A 23,703-nucleotide genomic window follows, 5' to 3' on the forward strand; every position below is an offset into this window, starting at 1 on the left:
CTCCTTTTGGGGATGATCTGGTCACAATCCTTTTGTATCTCTCCATATTTGAAGATGCGAAGGCTGTCCCTTTTACATTCCGGAGGCAGATGAGAGGACAGCCAGCAGCAAGATGGCTGGCCTCAATTATAGTGGTGATGGGTTCACAGTTAGAAGGCCTGAAAGACCAGTTTAGGAACAGATTATCCTGTCAAAGATTTCCCTATGTCATGCGGTTGCTAAGCTCTAACTAACTGATATCTAACTGTTGGGCGAGTTGATCCTTGAATTTTGCTTTAACTTTGTGTATATAATACACAAACTATTAGTATATAATTAGTATATAATACTAATTTAATTTTGCATTACCCAAATGTAAGTCACAGTAATGCATCCAGAGGAAGGGAAGTGGCTTGCAATAGGTCCATCCCACCGCCACTCATTGGGATCAGCAACATACAGATTAAATAAATAAATGCATTGCTTCCCTGGAATGAAAACTTGGAAGAGATCAACCAAAGAAGAAGATTGGAGTGAATTTTCTTAAGACAGCATGAACACAGTAACAGGAACCATTTAAGGACAGGAAGTGCAGGTATGACCTGAGTGCCTCAATAAACAGATAATACCAATGTCTGGAGCTTATTTCATTCACTTCCTAAATGAAGGCATCACAGAACTCTAGAGAGAACAGTTTGTTTCGTGCTTTGCTTTGCCACTCTAGATGCAGGACAAAGCCCCTGAAAAGAATTGAAGAAACACATCAGTGTTTGGTGCATTTAATGCATCAAACATTACTAGGCAGCTCATCTTATTTGACACTGGAAGCCATGACCAGGATTTAAATCTAATCCTCTGTGTGTGTATGTGGGTGTGGGTGTGTGGGTGTGTCTGTGCATGTGTGCATGTGCACGCGCACACACAACTTTGAGTCAATGTTGACACCTGGCAACTGCCTGGATAAATCCTTGCAATTCCTTTGATGAGTTTTTATTTAAGAGGTAGTCCTCGATGACTGAGAATCTCCATAGACATTTAAGAGGTAGTTTGCCATTCCTTCCTCCTGCGGCTGAGAACCTGTGACTAGCTCAAGGCAACCCAGACTGCTTTGTGCCTAAGGCAGGACAGGAACTCACAATCTCCTAGTCTAGCTTAGTGACTTCACTATCACCACAAAGTCTCTCACTAAATCTTTTCCTTCCCCTTCCTTATGTCTCCCATGGTTTACGAGTGAGTTTTCCTTAGATTACAAGGGAGGAGCTTCATCTACTTCTGTCCTACACAAGGCTTTCAATCTAACAATACTGAGCAAATTATACAGAGATGCCCCTAACCTGCTTTAGCAGTTGGAGAATGGATAACGAAAGGAGGGAATTGTTTTCTTGCCAGAATTTCTGAAGTGCTTTTGTCCGCACACCTCATTAGAAGGCAATTGTCATTCCCTTACCTTGCTGTCATGATTTTGATATTTAGCTCAGAATGGCTGAAAATCTAGAACATGTAGATCAAACCTGGAAATGGATAGCCCTGAAAAAAATGGCTAGCCTCAAGCCATATCCTAAATGGAAATCAAACCACATTTAAAGTACTGCAGATTCAGAATCCAACCAGAGCTTCAAGTAGGGAATTGAGTAAGGGACAACAAATACACATACCTTGCTCAATAGTAGCAACTATGAGAGGGGTCTTGGAACCCTAGTGGATAAACGCTTAAATATGAGCCAGCAGTGTGCTGCAGCTGCCAAAAAAGCCAACACAGTGCTAGGCTACATTAACAGAGGGATAGAATCAAGATCATGTGAAGTGATCTTTACACTTTACAATGCCTTGGTAAGGCCACACTTGGAATATTGCCACAAAGAAGAGGGAGTCAAGCTATTCTCTAAAGCACCTGAAGGCAGGGCAAGAAGCAACAGATGGAAACTAACCAAAGAGAGAAGCAACCTAGAACTAAGAAGAAATTTTCTGACAGGTAGAACAATTAATCAGTGGAACAACCTGCTTCCAGAAGCTGTGAATGCTCCAACACTGGAAGTTTTTAAGAAGAGACTGGACAGCCATTTATCTGAAATGGTATAGGGTTTCCTGCCTGAGCAGGGGGTTGGACTAGATGACCTCCAAGATCCCTTCCAACTTTATTATTATTATTATTATATGCACACACATAAACATATACACATATATACATGCATACATACACAGCATTTTTGCTCTGTGTCCAACTATTATGCTTACTATGATGATGAAAGATAAAATTCTGAAAACTTGGGTTGTTCAGTTTGAATGATTTTGCAAATGAATGATTTCCTATTTCTGTTTTTGTTGTTCATTTCACTAGCTCAGGATCTTATTTTGCTAGGGAGAAATGGCATATTTTCTTCCACATAGCTCATGGAAACAAAAGCTCCTTTTGTATAGATTAGTTTGCTTCACATCACATATTCAAATGACTTATTGATTTAATCTATTTTCCAGATTTGCAAAATGCACTGAATCATAAACTTAACTAAACCACTTTCTGGATTAACGCAGCATAAGCCACATGACAGTAAGCCAGGCTAACCCTTCCCAGATTAACGAGCAAGTGGTGTGAAGGAAGTTGCTAAATGACTTGATTAAATGTGCAGTGAAAAGTGAGCCAGTGCATATATTATACCAAAAGCAGACATACAAACTACTGAATATGTAGAAGGTAGGTTGACATAGTGAAAAAGGCAATGCAACATTCATCTTAACCACCACACCCCCTAGCACAATAATTTACACATTCAACATGGCTAAATGATAGACTGGGGCATCCACTGGGGGATTTCTAAGAAGGTCAAGGTGTATCAGGTGTAAACAACCAGAACCACTTGTGAACAGTCTTAAGCATCAGCTTTATTTTTTGTCACCTATGTTACAAGAATCTCTCCAGATTAACTTCATTCCCTTGAAATGGTCAGATAAGACTTCAGGGATTTGGGGGCAATAAGGTCTGCACTATTTTCAGCAGCTCAATCCTTTTTTAACACTTTCCTCCAGTCTAGCTGGAGACTCAGCCACAAGATGGTGACCACAACCACGTGACTGAATCCCTGCTCTTTTGTACAGCTATGCAATACTCCTTTTTGTACAAAATGAGAAGGGCTTCATTTTACCTTTGAACTTCACAACAGTTGGAAGGTAAGCACCCAAAGCAAAGCTTAGTTTAATTCTACTGTACGAAGTACTATTTTTCAATGACCATTTTTTTTATTCTATAGTTGAATAATTCAAACATGTTGACTTACCGTATTTTCCGGCGTATAAGACGACTCGGCGTATAAGTCGACCCCCGACTTTTGAGAAGATTTTCAAGATTTTTCGTCTTATACGCCGGAAAATACTTACATGCCAGTTGCCAAGTGTCCGACACAAGCCCGATTCAGCCCCGTCTGATACAGATGGTGCAAAGCCTCCTTTTTGAAGCCCAAAGGGGCTTTTCCTTCCACCCACCCATTTGAGAGCACATTTGCAGATGGAGCAGCCGCGTGTCTGGAGCCAAGCCCCGCCCAGGAGGCAGTCAGCCAGCTGGGCTCGGAAGACGCGCTGGAGAGCTGGGCTTGGGGGGGCCATGCCGAGGCCGGCTGGCGAGGGCTGCTGCGTGGTCTGCGGGCGAGAGGGGCGCCAGGCCCGCCGGAAGTCCCCGGAAGTTCTTGGAACAGCCTGGCAGCAAGCGGGCACTCCCTCCCTGACCCACCGGGGAGCGTCTCCCAAAGCGCAGCGTCTGGCGGCCGGGAGTCCGTCGGCCTGGTTGCTGGCAAGCTGGCCCGCGGCTAGGGCCGGGGACCAGGAACCGGTAGCCGGGTGCGGGTGGGGGGGAAGGAAAGCCGGGCGCGGGCTTCTGTGGCTGGTTGCGAGGCCGCATGCAGGCATCTGCCTGGAGAGATAGCAGGTAGCAGGGCGCGCTCTCCTTATGCTCAGATGCCACTTGGGTGAGGGGGAGGGGCTTCCTGCCGCTCCCGGGGTCTGGCATTTGCAAGGGGAAGGGGAAGGGGCTTAGAGGCTCTTGGGGGGGTGGGAAGGGAGAGTCACGTTGGAGGGGGGACTGGACTAAGGAGGCTTGAAGTTGCTTTGCAAGAACGGGGATGCTCGACTGATTTATGTTTTTTTTTCCGGTGTATAAGACGACTGGGCGTATAAGACGACCCCCCAACTTTTGAGAAGATTTTCATGGGTGAAAAACTCGTCTTATACGCCGGAAAATACGGTATGCCAAATTCAGAAACTTGTAATTCAGAAACATTTAGATTAAATATTTTATTCTCACACAGCCAATGAGAAGCAAAATGACAGCAAATCTGAAAGTTATAAAAAACAAAGGACAAAGAAAAACAGACCAGCAAATAAACAAACTGCAAGAGAGTTGTTTTTTTTTTAAAAAAAAATAGCATGTGAGTGCCACGTAACAGAGTGAGTGCCTGTTACTCGTCCCAGCTTCTGCCAACCTAGCAGTTTGAAAGCACGTAATAATATTTAATTTAATTTTAATTTAATAACATTTATATACCGCCCTTCTCCCTGAGGACTCAGGGCGGTTTACAGGGCAGAATAAAATAGCAAATACAAACATTAAAAAGAAATTAAACAATTGCCCTAGTTAAAAACAATAGAAGTACAATTCTAAAAAACCCCAAGATAAAATTAAAAGACCAAAGATAAAACAACCCCACCGATCCCCATCAGGCTAGGCCAGCTTGTACAAACAAAAATGTCTTGAGATCGCGACGAAAGGAGCGAAGATCGGGCGCCATCCGGAGCTCTACTGGTAGCTGATTCCACAGCTCCGGAGCGCCCACAGAGAAGGATCTCCCCCTGGGGGCCACCAATCGACATTCTCTGATCGGTGGCACCCTGAGGAGGCCCTCTCTGTGGGAACGCACAGGGCGCAGGGAGCTTGATGCCGGCAGCAGATGTTCCCTGAGGTACTCCGGCCCCATGCCATGGAGGGCTTTAAACACCGTTACCAGTACCTTGAATCTCACCCGGAAGACAACTGGCAACCAATGCAGCTCACGGAGCAGAGGTGTAACGTGGGAGTATCGGGAAACTCCCAACACCACTCTCGCGGCTGCATTCTGTACCAGTTGGAGCTTCCGGGTGGTCCTCAAGGGCAGCCCCATGTAGAGAGCGTTGCAGTAGTCCAGACGAGAGGATAATATGGATATTATCTTGTTTTTATGTTATTATTATTATGTTTATTTTATCTTGTTTGTGTTCATGTTAAAGGGGAGTTAAAGTGCGTTAGGAACTTGGTTACATATATAGTTGGTTAATTAATTAATTTATTTATTTTATTTAATTTGTATACCACCCTTCTCCCGAAGGACTCAGGGCGGTGTACAGGGCAATAAATACCAAAAGTACAAAATACAAAAATTAAAAACAAATTAAACAATTGTGCCCGAATACAATAAATTAATTAAAAACAGTAATTAAAACCCCAAACCCATCAGACCATGTTAATGTTATTTAGATTTTGATTGTTATTTTTATAACCCTGTATTCAGTTCTGGGAAGTGGGGGAGGGGGGTGGTTTGGGGGTGGGTTTGTATTGTAACTTTTATAAAAACTTTTTAATAAAAAAAATGCAAGTAGAAAAATAGGGACCACTACGGTGGGAAGGTAACAGCGTTCCATGCGCCTTTGGCGTCTAGTCATGCCGGCCACATGACCACGGAGACGTCCTCGGACAAGCGCTGGCTCTTCGGCTTTGAAACGGAGATGAGCACCGGCCCCTAGAGTTGGAAACAACTAGGACGCATGTGCGGGGGAACCTTTACCTTTAGCTTTAAGACAGTTTTTTTTTAAAAAAAAATAGCATGTGTTCTTGAATCACAGTAATTGCTGAAATCTTTGATGATGGCTTCCTACTTTATTCAATAAAGATTATTTATCTGTAGCCCCTGAGTTTCTTCAGAATAGGCCTAAGGGATTTATTTCTTCCTATGAGGTGAAACTTGATATCTAGAGATATTGCTATGAAGATTCACTTAGCAATGTTCAATAAATCTTGGCACTGTTTAATCAATGTATTCTCTACACAACCTATTGTTGAGTGGCTATGTTCACAAAAACACTTAGCCTGATCACTGAATAAATTCATTCCTGAAATTGCACGACACATTTTGAAACTACAGCTAAGCAAATAGGATGGGTTTGCACAGCGTGCTTGACAAAGATACATCTTCCAAGTTAACACTAATCAAATCAATATTGTGTGAATGTTCCAAGCAGATCTTTAATGGACTTGGTTAAATGAATTTTTATAAACACAGCGTAATTTCCTCCATAAAAAACCAGCATTATCTTTGCAAAATGTACTTCTGGAAAAAGTACCATTATCAAACAATAAAATTAATGCAGAAAGGCAATAAATAAGCCATTAAGTAGAAATATTCAGTGGCAAATAAATTGACAGAACTCACTTGCTTGTATACCGTATACCAGACATGTCAAACACAAGGCCCGGGGGCCGGATCCGGCCCGCGAAGTGGATTCATGTGGCCCGCAAACCCATCCTGGAAACAGTGAGGGAACTGCCCCCTCTGCCTTGGCCCTGGCCCAGAGACCCTCCTTCTGCCAGAGACCCTCATATCTGTCCCATTCCTGCCCAGGCCCCCATAGGCACCCTTGATGCGAACAATGTAGAGCTGGCCATGCCCACCCAGTAGGCCATATGCACTCTAGCCACACCCACCCAGTAGGCCACGCCCACCCTGGCCATACCCACCCAGCCCCTTGAGGACAACCGCAATGCTGTTGCGGCCCTCAATGAAATTGAGTTTGACACCCCTGCCATATAGAGTGGTGCTTAGAAGTTTGGGAATCCTTTTGAATTTTCAGTGTTTCACATCTGGGAAAAGGGTCTTATGTTGGAAGTGTTTGCCTTTTGCCAAGCATAGCACTTCTCATCCATCCAAAACATTCTATTTTAGTGTCATTGATTCACAGAGCATTCTTCCAATGTTCTTCTGATATGTCTGCATGAACTTTTGGAAATCATAGATGAGACTTAATCTTTTTGGAGAACAGTGACTTTCTCTCTGCAACTTGGCCCTACAGCCTATTGTTGTTCAGTGTTCTACTAATGATAGTCTTATCAATACTGACATTCACCAATGTAAGAGAAGTCTTAAGGTTTCCTAGATATTACTTTTCTTTGAGTCCTCCTGGATTATTATATGTCTTGCTCTTGGTGTGGTTATATTCAACCAGTCCTGGGAATGGGAGGCTAACAATGTATTGAATTGCTTCCATTTATATATAATTTGTCTGACAATGAACTGGTGGAAATACCTATGAAATCTCCTTTATTTGAACCATGACACATTTCCACATACTTGGGTTATGAAAACCAAACTTTGATAACAAATATCCAAAATTCTGTTCCTTAAACAAGGCAGGAGCCCCCACATTCACACCTGTTCATCACTTCATCAACTGGAACACCTAACTCTAATTTCCCCTTTAAATGAAGTGATAATCCTAGAGGTTTATATACTTTTATCGTGTATACATATATAGCTTTGGATCATTTCCCTCAATAAAAAAATGAGCAAGTAAAATATTTTGGATTCATTTGTTTAATTGGGTTCCCTTTGTCTACTTTTAGTATTTGTGCAGAGAGCAGATCATATTTTAAGTCATATTTATGCAGACATATTGAAAATTCAAAAGGGTTCACCAACTTTTACCACACCTACAGATATTCAACAGGTCATTTCTATTGATATATATTCTCACAATGTGAAAAAAAATCTAGCTGTCAAAATGAAACATTATTAATCATCCAATGCATGATAAACATATGGTAGTTGTATGTCATCTTCCACAGGCGATCATTTCTGTCCACTGATTTGGTTAGAAAATTTGAAATTACCCCTTAAGCTATGATTAAAAAGTGATTAAAAAAAGATACATTCCCTCAGCGAAAGAGACATTTTATCTAGCTTTGGACCCAATGTGGCTGTAAAATTTTGCTTTCTCCCTATTCTGAATTCCTTATTTTTGGCAGAAGATTCATATTCCAATCTACCTGATAGAAGTTTTGCTGTAGGGATAAAATGAAAAATACCTCTGTAGAGATATTTTTCCTCATTTTCCTTGAGCCCCTATAGAACAGGTGAAAGATAAACACAGTAATAAATAAAAGGAGATATTTTTGACAACATCATCCAGCTAAAAAGGAGGAATATACCATTTACCTGAAAATGTCTGCAAGATCTTTTGCTCCGATACCTTTAAGAATATCCTGAATGATGGCAGGATTACTATCTTCTGAAGATGTTGGTAAAGGTGGGCATTGTGCATGTCCATAGTAGCCTATCAAAATCCCCAAAATAAATAAACTTGTAGCGGTGCAAAATAGCTTAAATATCCAGCAAAAGCTGCAGCAATTGGTCTTTGGTGGATGCTGGGTCCGGTAAGAAATATAATCTGGATCTTCCTGGAGCCTTTCAAACCTTCCTTTGGGAGATGCTGATGGCTGAATGCACTCCAAGTCAGCATTTTGCATACTCTCAGTTGGTTGACGGACTGCTCCATCCAAAGCAAAATGGTCAAAGCTCAGCTCCTCCAGTTCTTTCTCCATGTCCCATTCTAACTCCAGAGAAGTGGCTTGAAGGTCTTCACTATCTAAATACTGTGCATTCTGATCTGCATGGACTTTTTGGTAAGCCATCCTTTTACCTATTGCATTAAATATGGATAATTAAAAGGTCTACAAACTAAGGTGAAATCTTGAAGAAGCAGGATATATTCCGCCTTGAGAAGAAAAGATCAAGGAAGAAGAATAGGATAGCCATGTTCAAATGCCTGGGGAAAAATAACACAGAGAAAGGTCAAAACAGGATATAAAATAATAATTAAAAAAATTACACTACAAGAAGGCAGATTTTTGTTGAGATAAGGGGAAAAAACTCTTCCTAACTAAAAGAGCAGTTTATTTGCTCATCAGATCCATACAGCCACCTATTTCACAAACATAACTCTAGGTGACATCCTATAAAACTAGTTAAAACAAATAAAAACAGTCATTAAAACAAATAAATACATTAAATACATAAATTAGATAAATTAATAAATATAAATAAATCAATTATCGGGTATACAGTATCCAGTCTAATGAAAAGAATGATTAGGGGAGATGTGATAGCAGTGTTCCAATATTTGAGGGGCTCCTATAAAGATGAGGGGGTCACGTTATTTTCCACAGTACCAGAAGGCAAGACAAGAAACAATGGATGGAAACTAACCAAGGAGAGAAGCAACCTAGAATTAAGGAGAAATTCCCTAACAGTTAGAGCAATCAACCAATGGAATAGCTTTCCTCAGAGGTTGTGGGTACTCCATCACTGGAGGCTTTCAAAAAGAGACTGGACAACTGTTTGTCTGAAATGGTATAGGGCACGGGTTGGCAACCCGCAGCTCTGGAGCAGAATGCGGCTCTTTTAGCCTTCTCCTGCGGCTCCCAGCCATTTGCAGAGAGAGAGACAGAGACAGGCACTTGCACTTCCCTTCTCTCTCTCTCTTTCTCTCTCTCTTTCTCTCTCTCTCTCTCTGTTCTGTACCAGCCTGCTACCGGCCCTGCAGAAAAGGCAGGGACAACTCCTTTACAAACTGCAAGAGGCTGGAATTAAGCCTGCCAAATTTATTAACATAAAACAGAGCAAAACAAGACACCAACCATGAAACAGGAGTTAGGAAACAGGAACTATACAAGCGGTTGCCTTCAGCAAACCAGCCCTCCCACGCATTCCCCTTTTATACAGTTCAGGGCGTGGCTTCTCTCTGCCTCCTTCCGAGGTGCCCCATTGCCTTCCTCTGTTTACTCCTGATTGACTGCCTCCTGCGTCGGGTGTCCTTGAACAGGGCCAGCTGTGGGTCATCTTCATCCACGCTGTCAGGCTCACACAGCTGGGTCTCCGTCGTGACCAGGTGGGAGGGGCCTGGCTGAGGGCTCTCATCAGCAAGCTCTTCAACACCCCCCTCCTCCTCTGAGTCGTCCGACCCAACTGCCGAACCCACAGGCTGACCCTGAATCACAACACTCTCTCTGTGTGTATGTGTGTGTGTGTATGTGTGTGTGTGTGAGACTCACGCTGTTCTCTGAAAAGCTGAGAAGCTTATTGGGTGGGGCTCCTGCCTTTGCTGCATCTCCACAGGAAGCAGGAAGCAGCAGGAGAGCCAGCCCAATAAGAATGTGTGTCTGTTTGTCCAGAACAGCGTGAAAGCAGCTTGCCAGGTGAGCAGAAGTTTGGAAAGAGGGAGAGAGACAGGGAGAGAGGGAGAGAAAGAGAGAGAGAACTCATGCACAGCAGCCTGTATTTCTTTTTAATTAAACTCTTCAATGAAGTTCCCCACCTTGCGGCACCCAGTGTTTTTTTCCCCCTCTGGGAAACAGGTCCAAGGTCCCTTCCCGTTCTATTATTCTATGTTCTAAATATTAATACAATTAATGTTGTTAACATAAACACTATAAAATTATAAATATATAAACACAAACGAATAAGACAAATATAAGTAAGTTAAATGGAGGTATCAATTACTCAAGGTTCATACTTTTCCTTCTTCTTTCATCTGCCTCCTATTTTAGATGTATTGTAATCGTGTCTCAACTGATGGCTTCTATAATGACAAAGTGGAAGGGTGGCAGTTTTAGCCTGTTTCTATCTTAACAGACATGCCCTCAGCGTAGAACTTTGACCTCTAATCTAAACATTCAAAATCAATTCTCAACAAATCATTTCAAAATTGACTTCAGGGATGAGGCCTCGTTTTCATTCATAGTTTTGACTATAGAGATTCCATCACATAAGCAGTGGCAATTTAACGCTTTTCAAACCGAAGACAGACCCATCCATTAGAATGTAATGTAAATACAGATATTAACTCCTCAAAGGGGCACTTATCTGAATGACACCTGCAACACAATCTCCATCTCTTTCTTGTAACCTAGTAATAGTTTCCCTCATCTAAGATCCATCTTCCAGATAGCTTCATGAATTAGATAAACTTCATTAGACACCAGCAGCACAGAAAGGGAGGAGTAAACTCCTAATACATCTACAAACAGGGGAGAAAAAGATTACAAAGCATATCAAAAAAATAAACAGAGACCGCCAACTAAAATGAAGGTGGAAAAAGCACCCAAAACTGTCTCAATGCATAGCACCTAATTGGACAATCCTAATTCTTTACAAAGAATTCATTAATTCAAAAATCTGTGTCCTCAAACACACATACACAACAACTGAACAGATCTACAGATTCGCCATCAGCAACATAATCATTGTTTCAGGTCTAAAGTGGTTTAATAGAATTGCAGGCTAATTGTGTTCACAGCCTGGAGTTCAATCCTGATGGCTTCAAGGTTGACTCAGCCTTCCATCCTTCTCAGATCGGTAAAATAAAGATCCAGATTGTTGGGGGCAATATGCAAATAATGCTTACATTGTAAACCACCCAGAAAGTGCTGTGGGGTCTTCAAACTTGGCCCTTTTATGACTTGTGGACTTCAACTCCCAGAATTCCTCAGCTAGGCACACTGGGTGAGGAATTCTGGGAGTTGAAGCTCAAAAGTCATAAAAGGGCCATGTTTGAAGACCCCTAGTGTAAAGCATTATGGAGCAGTATATAAGCCTAAATGCTATTGCTACATTCTCAGATCATGTAATTCATTAATGTTGGGGTTTCCATTTCTCTTTGCACATACATGTGGAAGGCAAAGACTTTGTTTTTGAACATTTTTCAGTTTCACTGAGAGTGACTCTTGGTGGTTTAGTTTTTGCCATTCTTTCATGCCATTCTCCCTATTTTTTGCCATTGTTAGATTGATCTTTTTTATGTACAGTAGTCCTCAAGTTACGACCACAATTGAGCCTAAAATTGTTGTTAAATGAGACATTTGTTAAGTGAGTTTTGCCCCATTTTATGGCCCTTTTTGCCACTGCATTTAACCTGGTTGTTAAATGAATCTGGCTTCCCCATTGACTTTGCTTGCCAATAGGTTGCAAAAGGTGATCACATGACCTTGGGACACAGCAACGGTCATAAGTACGAACTAGCTGCCAAGCATCTGAATTGTGATCACATGACCATGGGGATACTTCAAAGGTTGTAACCGGAAAAACGAGTCATAAGTCACTTTTTCAGTGCCGTTGTAACTTTGAATGGTCACTAAAGTCCAGGACTATCTCTATATGATTTTAAACTGGTCTGGGACCTCTTGAGAGTTGAATTTATGAAAAAAAACCTGTTTTACTACTTCCTAATTCTACAGTGCGTGTGTGCTTAAGAGTGTATGCTATAGTAGATACAAGCCAGACATGCAAACTTCTAAAGTGCCTCTTTTATCAGAGCTAGAAGTAGAAATCAGAATTACATAACAGCTGCCTTCAGATCTCTGCATATTAAATAGAACACAACATGTAAAATCAAATGGTCTAAATGTACATGCTAAATGAAACAAAATAAATAAACATCAATTAGCAGGATCCAAGTGTGGTACATTGATAACTGCTTTAAGGAAAATTTCAGGCACTAGGATGCATGCAAATCAGTAATGTTAACCAATCTATCCATGCAAGCATTTCGTAAAAAATAGATTAAATTCCATGAAATGATTGTTAGCCTGTATCAACAACCTTTTTTTTTAATTGGATAGGCTTTCCCAAACCAGATCAAGATTTCCTAGACAGTTCTTATTTCCACTAGGAAAATTTGTCATTACCAAAAGCTCTTTCAGAAAGGTTTTTCAGATAGATGCCTGCCTTAGGAATTAGGAGGATACCTCTAAAAGTGTTGAGTTTTTCCAAAAATTCTCATTTCCTTAAATTCCATGGATATTTTACACTGAGATTTCTGTTTTCTGTCATATCTTTTTCTTCAGAGGAAACAAATCGACTCAGAAAATGGGGGAATATCCCTATCATTTTAATTCTTGAAGCTCACCTAAATATTTCTTAAATTCCTCAACTGAACCAAAACCTCCACATTTCTCTCAAAAATTATATCTATTGATCTATCTAAATTAAAGGGGGGGGGAAATAGCTACTTCCTGCAAAACACTGACCCAAGGCTTACCAAATAATTCAGGGGTCTTCAAACTCAGCCCTTTTATGACTTGTGGACCTCAACTCCCAGAATTCCTTAGCCAGTGTGCCTGGCTGAGGAATTCTGGGAGTTGAAGTCCACAAGTCATAAAAGGGCCAAGTTTGAAGACCCCTGAAATAATTTATAACTTGCTCTTAAGGCCCACAATTCTTTGCTTTGCCCATAACACTCATTGAAACTTATCAGCATTTGAATATTATTTTAATGCCAACTGCCCCAGACCTTCGTTCGTTTTGCCGGGACCTTAAAACTTGGTTGTTTAATCTTGCTGGCCTAGACTGAGGGGGTTTAATTTTAATTTTAATTTTAATTTTAATTTTAATTTTAATTTTAATTTTAATTTTAATTTTAATTTTAATTTTAATTTTAATTTTAATTTTAATTTTAATTTTAATTTTAATTTTAATTTTAATTTTAATTAATTTTAATTTTAATTTGTTTAATTGTGGGCTAGTCTTATTTAATTCTGTTTTAAAGTTTACTTATTTGTATTGTTTTAACTCGCCCTGTAAACTGCCCTGAGTCCTTCGGGAATAGGGCGGTATATAAAATCAATTAAATAAATAAATAAATAAATAAACTGCACTTCAGGCATCATATGCTGTTAAGGAAAAAAATTAGCAATAACAACAGTGACATTAGTAGTGACAGTTTCTCTTCATCATATACATCAAAGTTATTCTCCCATTTTCTATCATCACCACCACCATCATCATCATCATCATCATCATCATCATCATCATCATCATCATAATGTTGGAAAGGATCTTGGAGGTCATCTAGTCCAACCCCCTGCTCAGGCAGGAAACCCTATACCATTTCAGACAAATGGCTGTCCAGTCTCTTCTTAAAAACTTCCAGTGTTGGAGCATTCACAACTTCTGGAGGCAGGTTGTTCCACTGGTTAATTGTTCTAACTGTCAGGAAGTTTCTCCTTAGTTCTAAGTTGCTTCTCTCCTTGACTAGTTTCCATCCGTTGCTTCTTGTCCTGCTTTCAGGTGCTTTGGAGAATAGCTTGACTCCCTCTTCTTTGTGGCAGCCCCTGAGATATTGGAACACTGCTATCATGTCACCCCTCACCCTTCTCTTCTTCCCAAACTTGGTCCCCAATCTGAATATATATATATATATATATACATTTTTAACAGTTTTAACAGTTGTGAATCTGCATGTTTTTGACCACTATAATAAAGTATTGTCCAAATTAGTTCTTATATACATTTAAGCAGCAGACAGATATGAGCTTTCTTAGGTTTGTTTTTCTTAGCTATGAATTGTGAATCAGAGCAATGAGCTACTTGCATTTTCATGTTCATGTATCTCAATATGTGGCACTTGTTCATTCTTATACAATAACTTTCTGAATGTATTCAAAAGTGTGTCAACTCATGTAGGTACCACAGGTTGCTATGAGAACTGCTGGTAGTGAAATCTAGACTATTTATTTTCACAATGTACTATATATGCAGACATATACTTATCCACTTAAAGACATTACACCTCTCCTATTAGATGATGACAGACAGACATGCAGGCAGGCTGGCTGGCTGGCTGGTTGGCTGACTGACTGACTGATTTTTGGATTGTGTGGAAGTCCATAATTTCAGAAATGTCATCAGACAAAGCTGATAGTCACTTCATATATCAATTATACAAATGGAGTTAACTGTATCAAAGAGATATTCATGACCACTTAATGAAAATTTTCCATGTATTCATGCTTTGTCAAACACCCTAGCTTGATTCTGTTCTTGAGTCTCATCATATATATTTTTTTTAAATGAAAAAAAGAAAAACTTTTTACTCAGTCCATCCAGAACAAAAACCACATCCAGAGCCCAATGAAAAGACAGATAATGTGTTCTTGATAGAAAAGAGAGATAATGCAAATGCTAGTGGCTGAAATCCAAAGTATCAAGGTCAGTGCTGAATTTCAAATACTTGGCTCCGCTTTAGTGACATTATATATTTTGGTAACACTAATCACATTTTCACCTCTTCATGGCTTTCTATAATTCTTCTGCCAATTCACCTTATATTTAACAATCTTCTCCATTTCTAAATCCCTCAGCTACTAAAAACAGCCCCATATAATTCAGTGGAAGTGTGGCTCATGACATAAAAGATAATGTAATCTAAAGTACGTGCCCAAGACTTGACATATTGTAGTGACAATAAAGTTACTCAATGCATCACAGTGATGGTTTAGTGAGAAGTTAGCTAAAGCAGCCAAGGAAACTTTCAATTCATGGTTGTGTTCTGACATGAATACATTCCCAAGGACATCTTAAAACATGACCCTCCTGCACTTCTCCATCAATACTCGAGTGAATCTGCACAAAACAGTCAACAACTCAAAAAGATCTAGTTCGACAATATAGGCTCAAAGATCGCATAAAGACAATGGCACTTGGAGATCATCCATATTTATAGTCAATTTTAAAACTTTCTGGGACTGTTCCCTCAATCTATTTTTCTATATGTTCATTTATTGAATTAAAATGCACAGGCTATTGCAGAAATGGGTGTAGAAATAGAGACGACAGAGACAGACACAGAGATAGAGACGGAGGGAGGGAGAGATGGAGGGAGGGAGGGAGAGGGACACAAACACAAAGACAGAGAGAGAGAGAGAGAGAGCAGTGTGGTGGTCTCGTCATGATGATGCTCACCTCCCACTCCCAAATCCTATGTAACGGCAGATATTTCTCTCCTAGGGCGTGAAGAAAAAATACCTGCTGCGAACTCCACATGGTGTCAGGAAGGGCATCTGGCTAGTAAATGCCCTGACTCTATCCCGAATTAAGGGATTACAAGATTGTAAAAAGAAAGTATACTATATATCTTGAGATACACACACATACACACACACACACACACACACACACACACACACACACACACACACACACACACACATATATATATATATATATATATATATTGTTGTTGTTGTTAGCTGCGAAGTCGTGTCCGACCCATCGCGACCCTATGGACAACATTCCTCCAGGCCTTCCTGTCCTCTACCATCTATATATATATATATATATATATATATATATATATATATATATATATATGTAAATTGGCAAAAGATAGTGGAAAGACAATGGCTAAAATGGTGATAATGATGAACAGCAAGAAGAAGATAATACACACACAGAGAGAGAGAGAGAGAGAGAGTCAGTGGTAGGATTCAGCTGGTTCGCACCAGTTCGGCAGAACAGGTAGCTAATTTTTTGTTGCCCAAGCCCAAAATGGACGTCTGGAAGTGGCATCCACACAGATAACTGTTTGTTTACATATTTTAATCCCACCACTGTATACAGTATATTCACACACACACACACACACACACACACACACACAGAGAGAGAGAGAGAGAGAGAGAGAGAGAGAGATCAGCAATTGAGTAATCTGTTAATCCTTAAATAAGGTATTGTATGGGCATAGAGGAGAATAGATAGTATAGTCGCCATACTTCAGAAGAAAATGTCCTTCACAGAGGAATACCATTATGGTGAACAGGAATCAACATTTTGTTGATTATTAGGTCCACCACTTGCCACCCTGACCAAAATGCCAATGTTCAAAGTGCCAAAGTTCCCCAAGTTTCACAACAGCCATAGTAGAAACCTCTGTCATCCATGAACACACCTAAAATTACCATCTGAGAAAGACGTCAAAATCCTTGAATTAGAATTTCAGGAAGACACGTTAAAATTTGAGAACATACATACCTTCTGTGTTTCAAGGAGTGATGGTTCATCTAAAGCACTTGTTAATTTTTCTGGCACAATCATCATGCCATATTTTTAATAATCTGGGCACTTGTGAAGACTAAGTTTGCAAGAAACCATAAACCACTGCAAAGAAAAACAGTTTTTTCTTGCCCATTCTTTTTAACTCTTTAAAAAACTTTAACTTACTGAAATAGCTACTACAATAATCCCAGTAAAAATGAACGTAGTAGGTCAGCCAACAGTTCATATGATATTAAAGTTAGGGTGATTCTCTTCAACATTTCTGAGATTCTATACAGTAACACAATATCCTTCACCAGTGCAGTCTCTGACCTTCAGCTTATTAAACTCCACTTACAGAAACAAAACAAATTAACAGTAGTTTAAACAGGGAATCAAATCTAGATCTGGTGAAAAGATCCTTCTCTCACACATAAAGTTTATTTCCCTTGAAGAATACAGTTATCATTAAACTAATATCATCCAAAGCTGTCAATGTTTGCACAAGCTGTTTTTCCCTCTGGCATAATTAAAAGGTGAAAATGCCCCTTACCTCTTACAATAAACTCTTAGCTTTTGAAAAAAAGCTATACAAAATCACATTGTAACTGTGACAGGGAAAATCAAGGATGAAACAGGTGAGTTTTATTTATCTTCCCATCACCATAAATCATTACTCCCAGGATAAAATCAAAGTGTACAATTCAACTCATAGAGATCTAAACTGAATGAACCAAACATCTCTGAGATATAATTTCTCTATATTGAAACTCAAACATTCTCTTATATCTATTGTCTGTTATCTTCTGATGCTGCAGATAGTAGAGTAATCTTATTGGTCACAAGATGAAGGATGCAGGACTGTAAGAACCTGTATCTCAGGGGTCCCCAACCTCTCTGGGCTGGCGGCCTGGGGCAGGGGGTGGGTGGATACGTCTTTACACATGCAAGCATGTACACATGCAAATGAGGCTGCACACACACGAACGTGAGAGTGGGGATGTTGTGCTTGCGGCGATGCTAGTGCAGGCATGATGCCACAATGCTAGTGTCAGTGGAGGGCGTGCTCATGGTGATGTTAGCGCCCTCCTGACATGGCATTGCTAGTGTCCGTGCAATGCCACGGTGCTAGCGTGAGGGTGGTGCACTTGTGGCAATGCTAGCGCCCGCCTGACACTCACGGCATTGCTAGTGTCCAAGCAATGCCACAACAATAGCATGAGTGGGAGGTCCAAGCGTGCACATGTGCATGCACTGGCCATCCACTCATGTGGCTCAGTGACCAACAGCCCATGGCCCGGTAGTGGGCTGTGAACCACAGGTAGGTGACCCTTGCAATATCTGACAGAACCCTCTTGTTTTGTTTTGTTTTGTTTTTACATAGTAAGTTAAGAGAACATGTCACAGGAGAAATTTGTGGTACAGTGGTAAATTTTCCTGCTCTGGGTTTCCAATGACATTTTGGGCACAAATATGTTTTTTCTCCTTTTGACAACAACAGAAAGATTAGACATCCATCACTGATCATTACATTGGCTAAAATATCCTCACAGCTGACACACAAATGAATAGACTGTGTCTATTCCATAATTTGAAATTCACAACTCCTGACCATGTAGAAGCCATCTTTCCGTTACCAAAGTGCCTTCATTCCAGCATAAGGCAAATAGAAGCATGAGAGAAAAATAGAGAACATGAGATCTTATATATATATATATATATATATATATATATATATATATATATATATATATATATATATATATATATATATATATATATATATATATATATATATATATATATATATATATATATATATATATATATATATATATATATATATATATATATATATATATATATATATATATATATATATATATATATATATATATATATATATATATATATATATATATATATATATATATATATATATATATATATATATATATATACCGGTACTCAAGCAGTGTCTCATTACTCAGAAAATAGCCCTGGTGACTGATTTTCATGCATGTGCAATTTCTGTTTTATATTTTAGCTGACACCTGGCTAGCATATTAGAAACACAGTATGAGCAACAAATAGCACATGAGAGCAATATGGCTCTCATCCCAATAATCACCAGGGTTGATTTGCTTTATCTGGCTGGTTAATGGGTGGCCATCTTCTCCCTAAAAAACTGCATGTGCATCTTTTCTCATGATGAAGACTTGGTGGAAAAACATGACCATTCCAGATAGAACGAGCATATAGACATATGTTGTTTGGTCAAGAATAGTCTGTCTGCTAGAATCTCTCAACCAGGTCAAGATAACATACATAATATTCTAGGCTCCCTCACTCTATTATTAATCTAATACATAATATCCATAACAATAATAGACCTTTCAGGTCTTCTGGTCCAACCCCCTGCTCAGGCAGGAAACCCTATACTATTTCAGATAAATGGCTGTCCAGTCTCTTCTTAAAAACTTTCAGTGTTGAAGCATTCACAGCTTCTGGAGGCAGGTTGTTCCATGTTCCATGTTTATCTACAATTGATTTAAAAGAAGCTACCATATATCCATTGGCAAAGAACTGACTGTCTGAATGAACATCCATGGCACCACCCAAGTTGAATGTCTTCTTCATACTGATGTAAGTATAAGTTGGAAAGTTGTCAGTCACCTTTAGTTAAAGACCTCTATCTGACTTTTTCTTGAAAGGATGATTTTTGTCATGATTGGCTATAGTTCTCAACTTATAACCGTTCATTTAATGATGGTTCACAGTTATGACAGCCTTGAAAGAAATTACTTACCACCTGTATTTACAACCATCTCATTCACCCTTATTGTCACATGATCAGAATTCAGGCACTTGACAACTGGCTTACATTTATGACCTGTTGGAGCACCCCTGCAGTTGCGTGATCATGATTTTTTTTTGCCAATTTCTGGCAAAAATGCCATTGGGGAAGCTGGATACACTTGATAAACCACCATAAAAATTGTTGAAAAATTGGCTCCAGCTCATCGTATGACTGCAATGATTTACAATGGAAATTCTGAATCCAATTGTGGTTGTAACATGGGTTGAAGACTGTCCATATTCTATTCTCCTAAATCTATGCTAGGTCATGGATCCAGCATGACTGGCCTTTGCAGGCCTGGGAAGTGATTCTTACAGTGTGTTGTATCTGTGTTTGTGGACCCTAAACCAGGATAGTGCAATTTTGTTGGTTGCCTTTATATAGTATAGGAAGGAATGCAGTGGTTCTGGGCAGGGATGATTTGGGGGGACTGAGCGGGAGAAGTAAGAGGTGAGCGGGTCTGAATTATAAATAATTTGCTCCTTAAATCAACACCAACTTAAAAAGAAGGGATGACTTTTTTTGTGTACTCTTGGTCTCAAAAGAAATATCATTGGCTATATTGTTTTATATATATGGTCTAAGACAGTGGTTCTCAACCTGTGGTCAGCTGACTCCTGGGGGTCCATGAAGGCTTGAAGAAATATTATAATTTAAATCTTGAGTTAAGTCTTGGTGGTCTATGGCCCCAAAAGGTATTTAAAAGGGTTCTGTGGTGAAGAAAAGGTTGAGAACCACTGCTCTAAAATCAGGGGTGTTTTTTTCTCCCAGAATGAAGCAGGATCCTCATCTCTCCCACTTCAAGTCCATTATTTATTAAAACAAATTTGTTTGGGTCTCATTGCATTGGGGGCCATCTCATTTGATGACAATGGAGTGGAGGAAGAAACAACCATTAGTGGCATCAAAGCAACAATTGCCAGAGGAAAAATACAAGCACAACTGGAAAATTTGCTTGAAGGCTTCTGAATAGGGGAAAAAATCTATCTCCCAGTCAAGGGGCAATCATGGAAGAGGGGACATGTCAAAAGAAGTAAAAAAAATGTTATCTGTGATATATGTAAAAGTGAAGGAGCTTTGATTACTAAATCACAATATATATTTTTGATACACACCACAAATACCCTGTACCAACTTGAGCAAGCACGATCTGAATAAATGTCCTTTCTGGTTTTTTTTTTATTTCCATCTTCCTCACCATTAAAACATTCATCTAAGGCTTCTGTTCCACGCAACAATTAACTGCAAAATGACATTTCATTTTTCAAGATCTGTATTTACCCACCCACACATGTAGATATGTACACTGAGAGCCACGATACTTTCAATTCAGGTGACACTTTCATAGTTCCCAATTAGACAAATGCATCCAGAAATTAAATATGACAAAGGGAAAATTGTACATTAAACTATTTTAAATAACCATCAAAGGAAAGTGACAAGCTTTCTTACTTAAAGTGTTGGGTAATAAAAGAGGAGGCAAAGAAGAAACAGACTAACAATCATGTTTAGTGGCCTTGGCATAAAACATTTATTCCCCTTAGTGGGAATTGGTAGTCCCAAAGCTAGAGACCTGTGTATGTGAACTGTGTTAATCATCTGGTATGAGCATTCAGTGTTTACTCTGGAGACAACAGCAAAGTGAATGGGTAAAGTAAACAGATGGGCAGCTCACTAAAAGCACTCTGCACTTGACTTGTAACCCTTGGAGTGCACTAACAGAAGTGGATTCCTTAATCTTTGACAGAAACTAAGCATCTTTTATTTTGCTAATAAGGTAGCACACTTTATGGTTCATGTTATTTGCAACATCAATATAGGGTTGCTGTATTATAAAGATGCTGTCTCTTATCTTATCTTATCTTATCTTATCTTATCTTATCTTATCTTATCTTATCTTATCTTATCTTATCTTATCTTATCTTATCTTATCTTATCTTATCTTATCTTATCTTATCTTCCTCCCTCCCTCCCTCCCTCCCTCCCTCCCTCCCCTTTCATTCTTCCAAAATAGCAAAGACAAAATGAAATTCAGGGTAGATTGTGGGATCTCTCTCTCTCTCTCTCTCTCTCTCTCTCTCTCTCTCTCTCTCTCTCTCTCTCTCTCTCTCTCTCTCTCTCTCTCTCTCTCTCTCTCTCTCTCTCTCTCTCTGTGTGTGTGTGTGTGTCTGCCTGTCTGTCTCTCCTCTCCTCTCCTCTCCTCTCCTCTCCTCTCCTCTCCTCTCCTCTCCTCTCCTCTCCTCTCCTCTCCTCTCCTCTCCTCTCCTCTCCTCTCCTTTCTCTGTCTCTGAAGCCTTTTCAACCAACTCTGAACTCTGTAGAATTCCCACCTCCTAACCTCCATAATTCAGATTAAAATAAAGTCCATATAAACCCATAAAATCACATATAAATTCAGCAAACAACTAGCTAAACCTAAAACTTTCTAGTGACAGAGGAACCAGTTCTCAAGGCCTGATACAACAACCAAATCTTTATAGACTTAAACGCAGACAGAGGTCATTTGGATATGAGGAGAAGTGGCAGTGACAGAAAAGGCATCTTCTCTGGCTTCTGCAGATGGCAACCCCTGAGCCCAACCTTCTCCATCTTATTTAGTAGGTAGATGGTCTCCAAACTTGAATCACAAAGAGCTTTAATAGTAACAACCAACAATTCCAATTGTACCCAAAAGTTAACTTGTATTTAATTCCCCTTAATATGTCTTCTGAAAGTGATCTTGCTTAGTACACATTCCAACAGAGATTAAACCTTGAAAAAGGCTCATTTTTTGAGCCTCTTTGCATTTTCTCATACAATGATAAGTTGAATCATTAACACACAAAAAATATTGTTTCTTTTTGTTGGATGTGATATACCTTTCCAAAAGGGAGTCTTCTTAGCAAGGTCTGCAATGCTAAGGTAGAGTTTGATAGCAAGACCTAATATGGTTAGCAAAAATGTTGCAAAGCAAATGGCAGCTCATGAATTTTCCCTATTGGCAGAGATGGATAGTGGTTTTGAGAACTTCAGAACAGTCTTCATTAAACATTAATCCCATGTGGAAATATACAATAAAACTTCAATGAGCAAACACATTATAAATCAACTGCTATAACTATTGTCAACCTTTACTGATCTCAAAAAATTAAACAGTGTTAATATTTGGATAGGAGACTAGTAAGAAAATATCAGGCTAAAAGCTAGACTTGAAAATTGGGGGGAAAAAACCCAACCTAACAGAAGGCAATGGCAAGCCACTCCTGAATTGCTATCAAGAAAACTTTGTCCTTGAACATATCATCGATTGTGCTGGTTCAGTAGAAGAAAAACATTGCTACCCCTCTATGAAAACTCTTCTCTATCCCCATAAATTAGAGACAAAATAGTTGAGAACCATGTTTTAAGTTTCAGCTGTCTGTTGCATTCTTCATCTACACACATTCATATTTATGTTACTAACATTTTCCACCAGCCAAAAGGAGCTGAACTGTCCTTTTTCTGATGGCTTTTGAGGCCTGATGCCTTGGTGGAGCAGTGGGTTAATGCCTCCTTAAGTAACACCAGCTGCCTGCAATTAGTGCAGGTTCGTATCCCACCAGGCTCAAGGTTGACTCAGCCTTCCATCCTTCCAAGGTAGGTAAAATGAGGACCCAGATTGTTGGGGGCAATAAGCTGACTTTGTAATAATGCCGCTTGGGGTGTGTGTGTGAAAGCCCTAACAAGCAGGCATATACATAGAATGAAGGCTACTGCTAAGCTTGTAAGCCTCCCTGAGTCTTCGGAGAAGGGCGGGATATAAATGTAATAAAAATAAAAAAAATAAAATTAAAAAAAATAAAAATATATATATAAATGTTGTGTTTGGGCTTTCCCACCAGGGGTCCTGTAATTATGAAAACACCAGGATTAAGAATGTCTGGCTTACAAACAACTCACAAATATGCTGCCTATTGCTAAAAATAGCTAATGTCATTCTCCCTACTTCAACCGATAAACCACTGA

At 39.6% G+C, this 23,703-nt stretch overlaps 1 protein-coding gene across 7 annotated transcripts in view; it reads right to left on the reverse strand.

Annotated features, from left to right (window-relative positions):
- Positions 1-23,703, reverse strand: part of NAALADL2 (N-acetylated alpha-linked acidic dipeptidase like 2) — a 649,741-nt gene that overhangs the window by 451,756 nt on the left and 174,282 nt on the right. For all 7 annotated transcript variants that reach the window (XM_081328125.1, XM_081328124.1, XM_081328126.1 and 4 more), the window contains exon 2: positions 8,208-8,817. In XM_081328125.1, the coding sequence (XP_081184251.1) occupies positions 8,208-8,683 (476 nt within the window). In that variant the 5' untranslated portion in view covers positions 8,684-8,817. The remainder of the gene's footprint in view (positions 1-8,207; positions 8,818-23,703) is intronic.

The sequence above is a fragment of the Vipera berus genome (assembly GCF_964194415.1).
Source record: "Vipera berus genome assembly, chromosome: 5".
Classification (NCBI taxonomy): Eukaryota; Metazoa; Chordata; class Lepidosauria; order Squamata; family Viperidae; genus Vipera; species Vipera berus.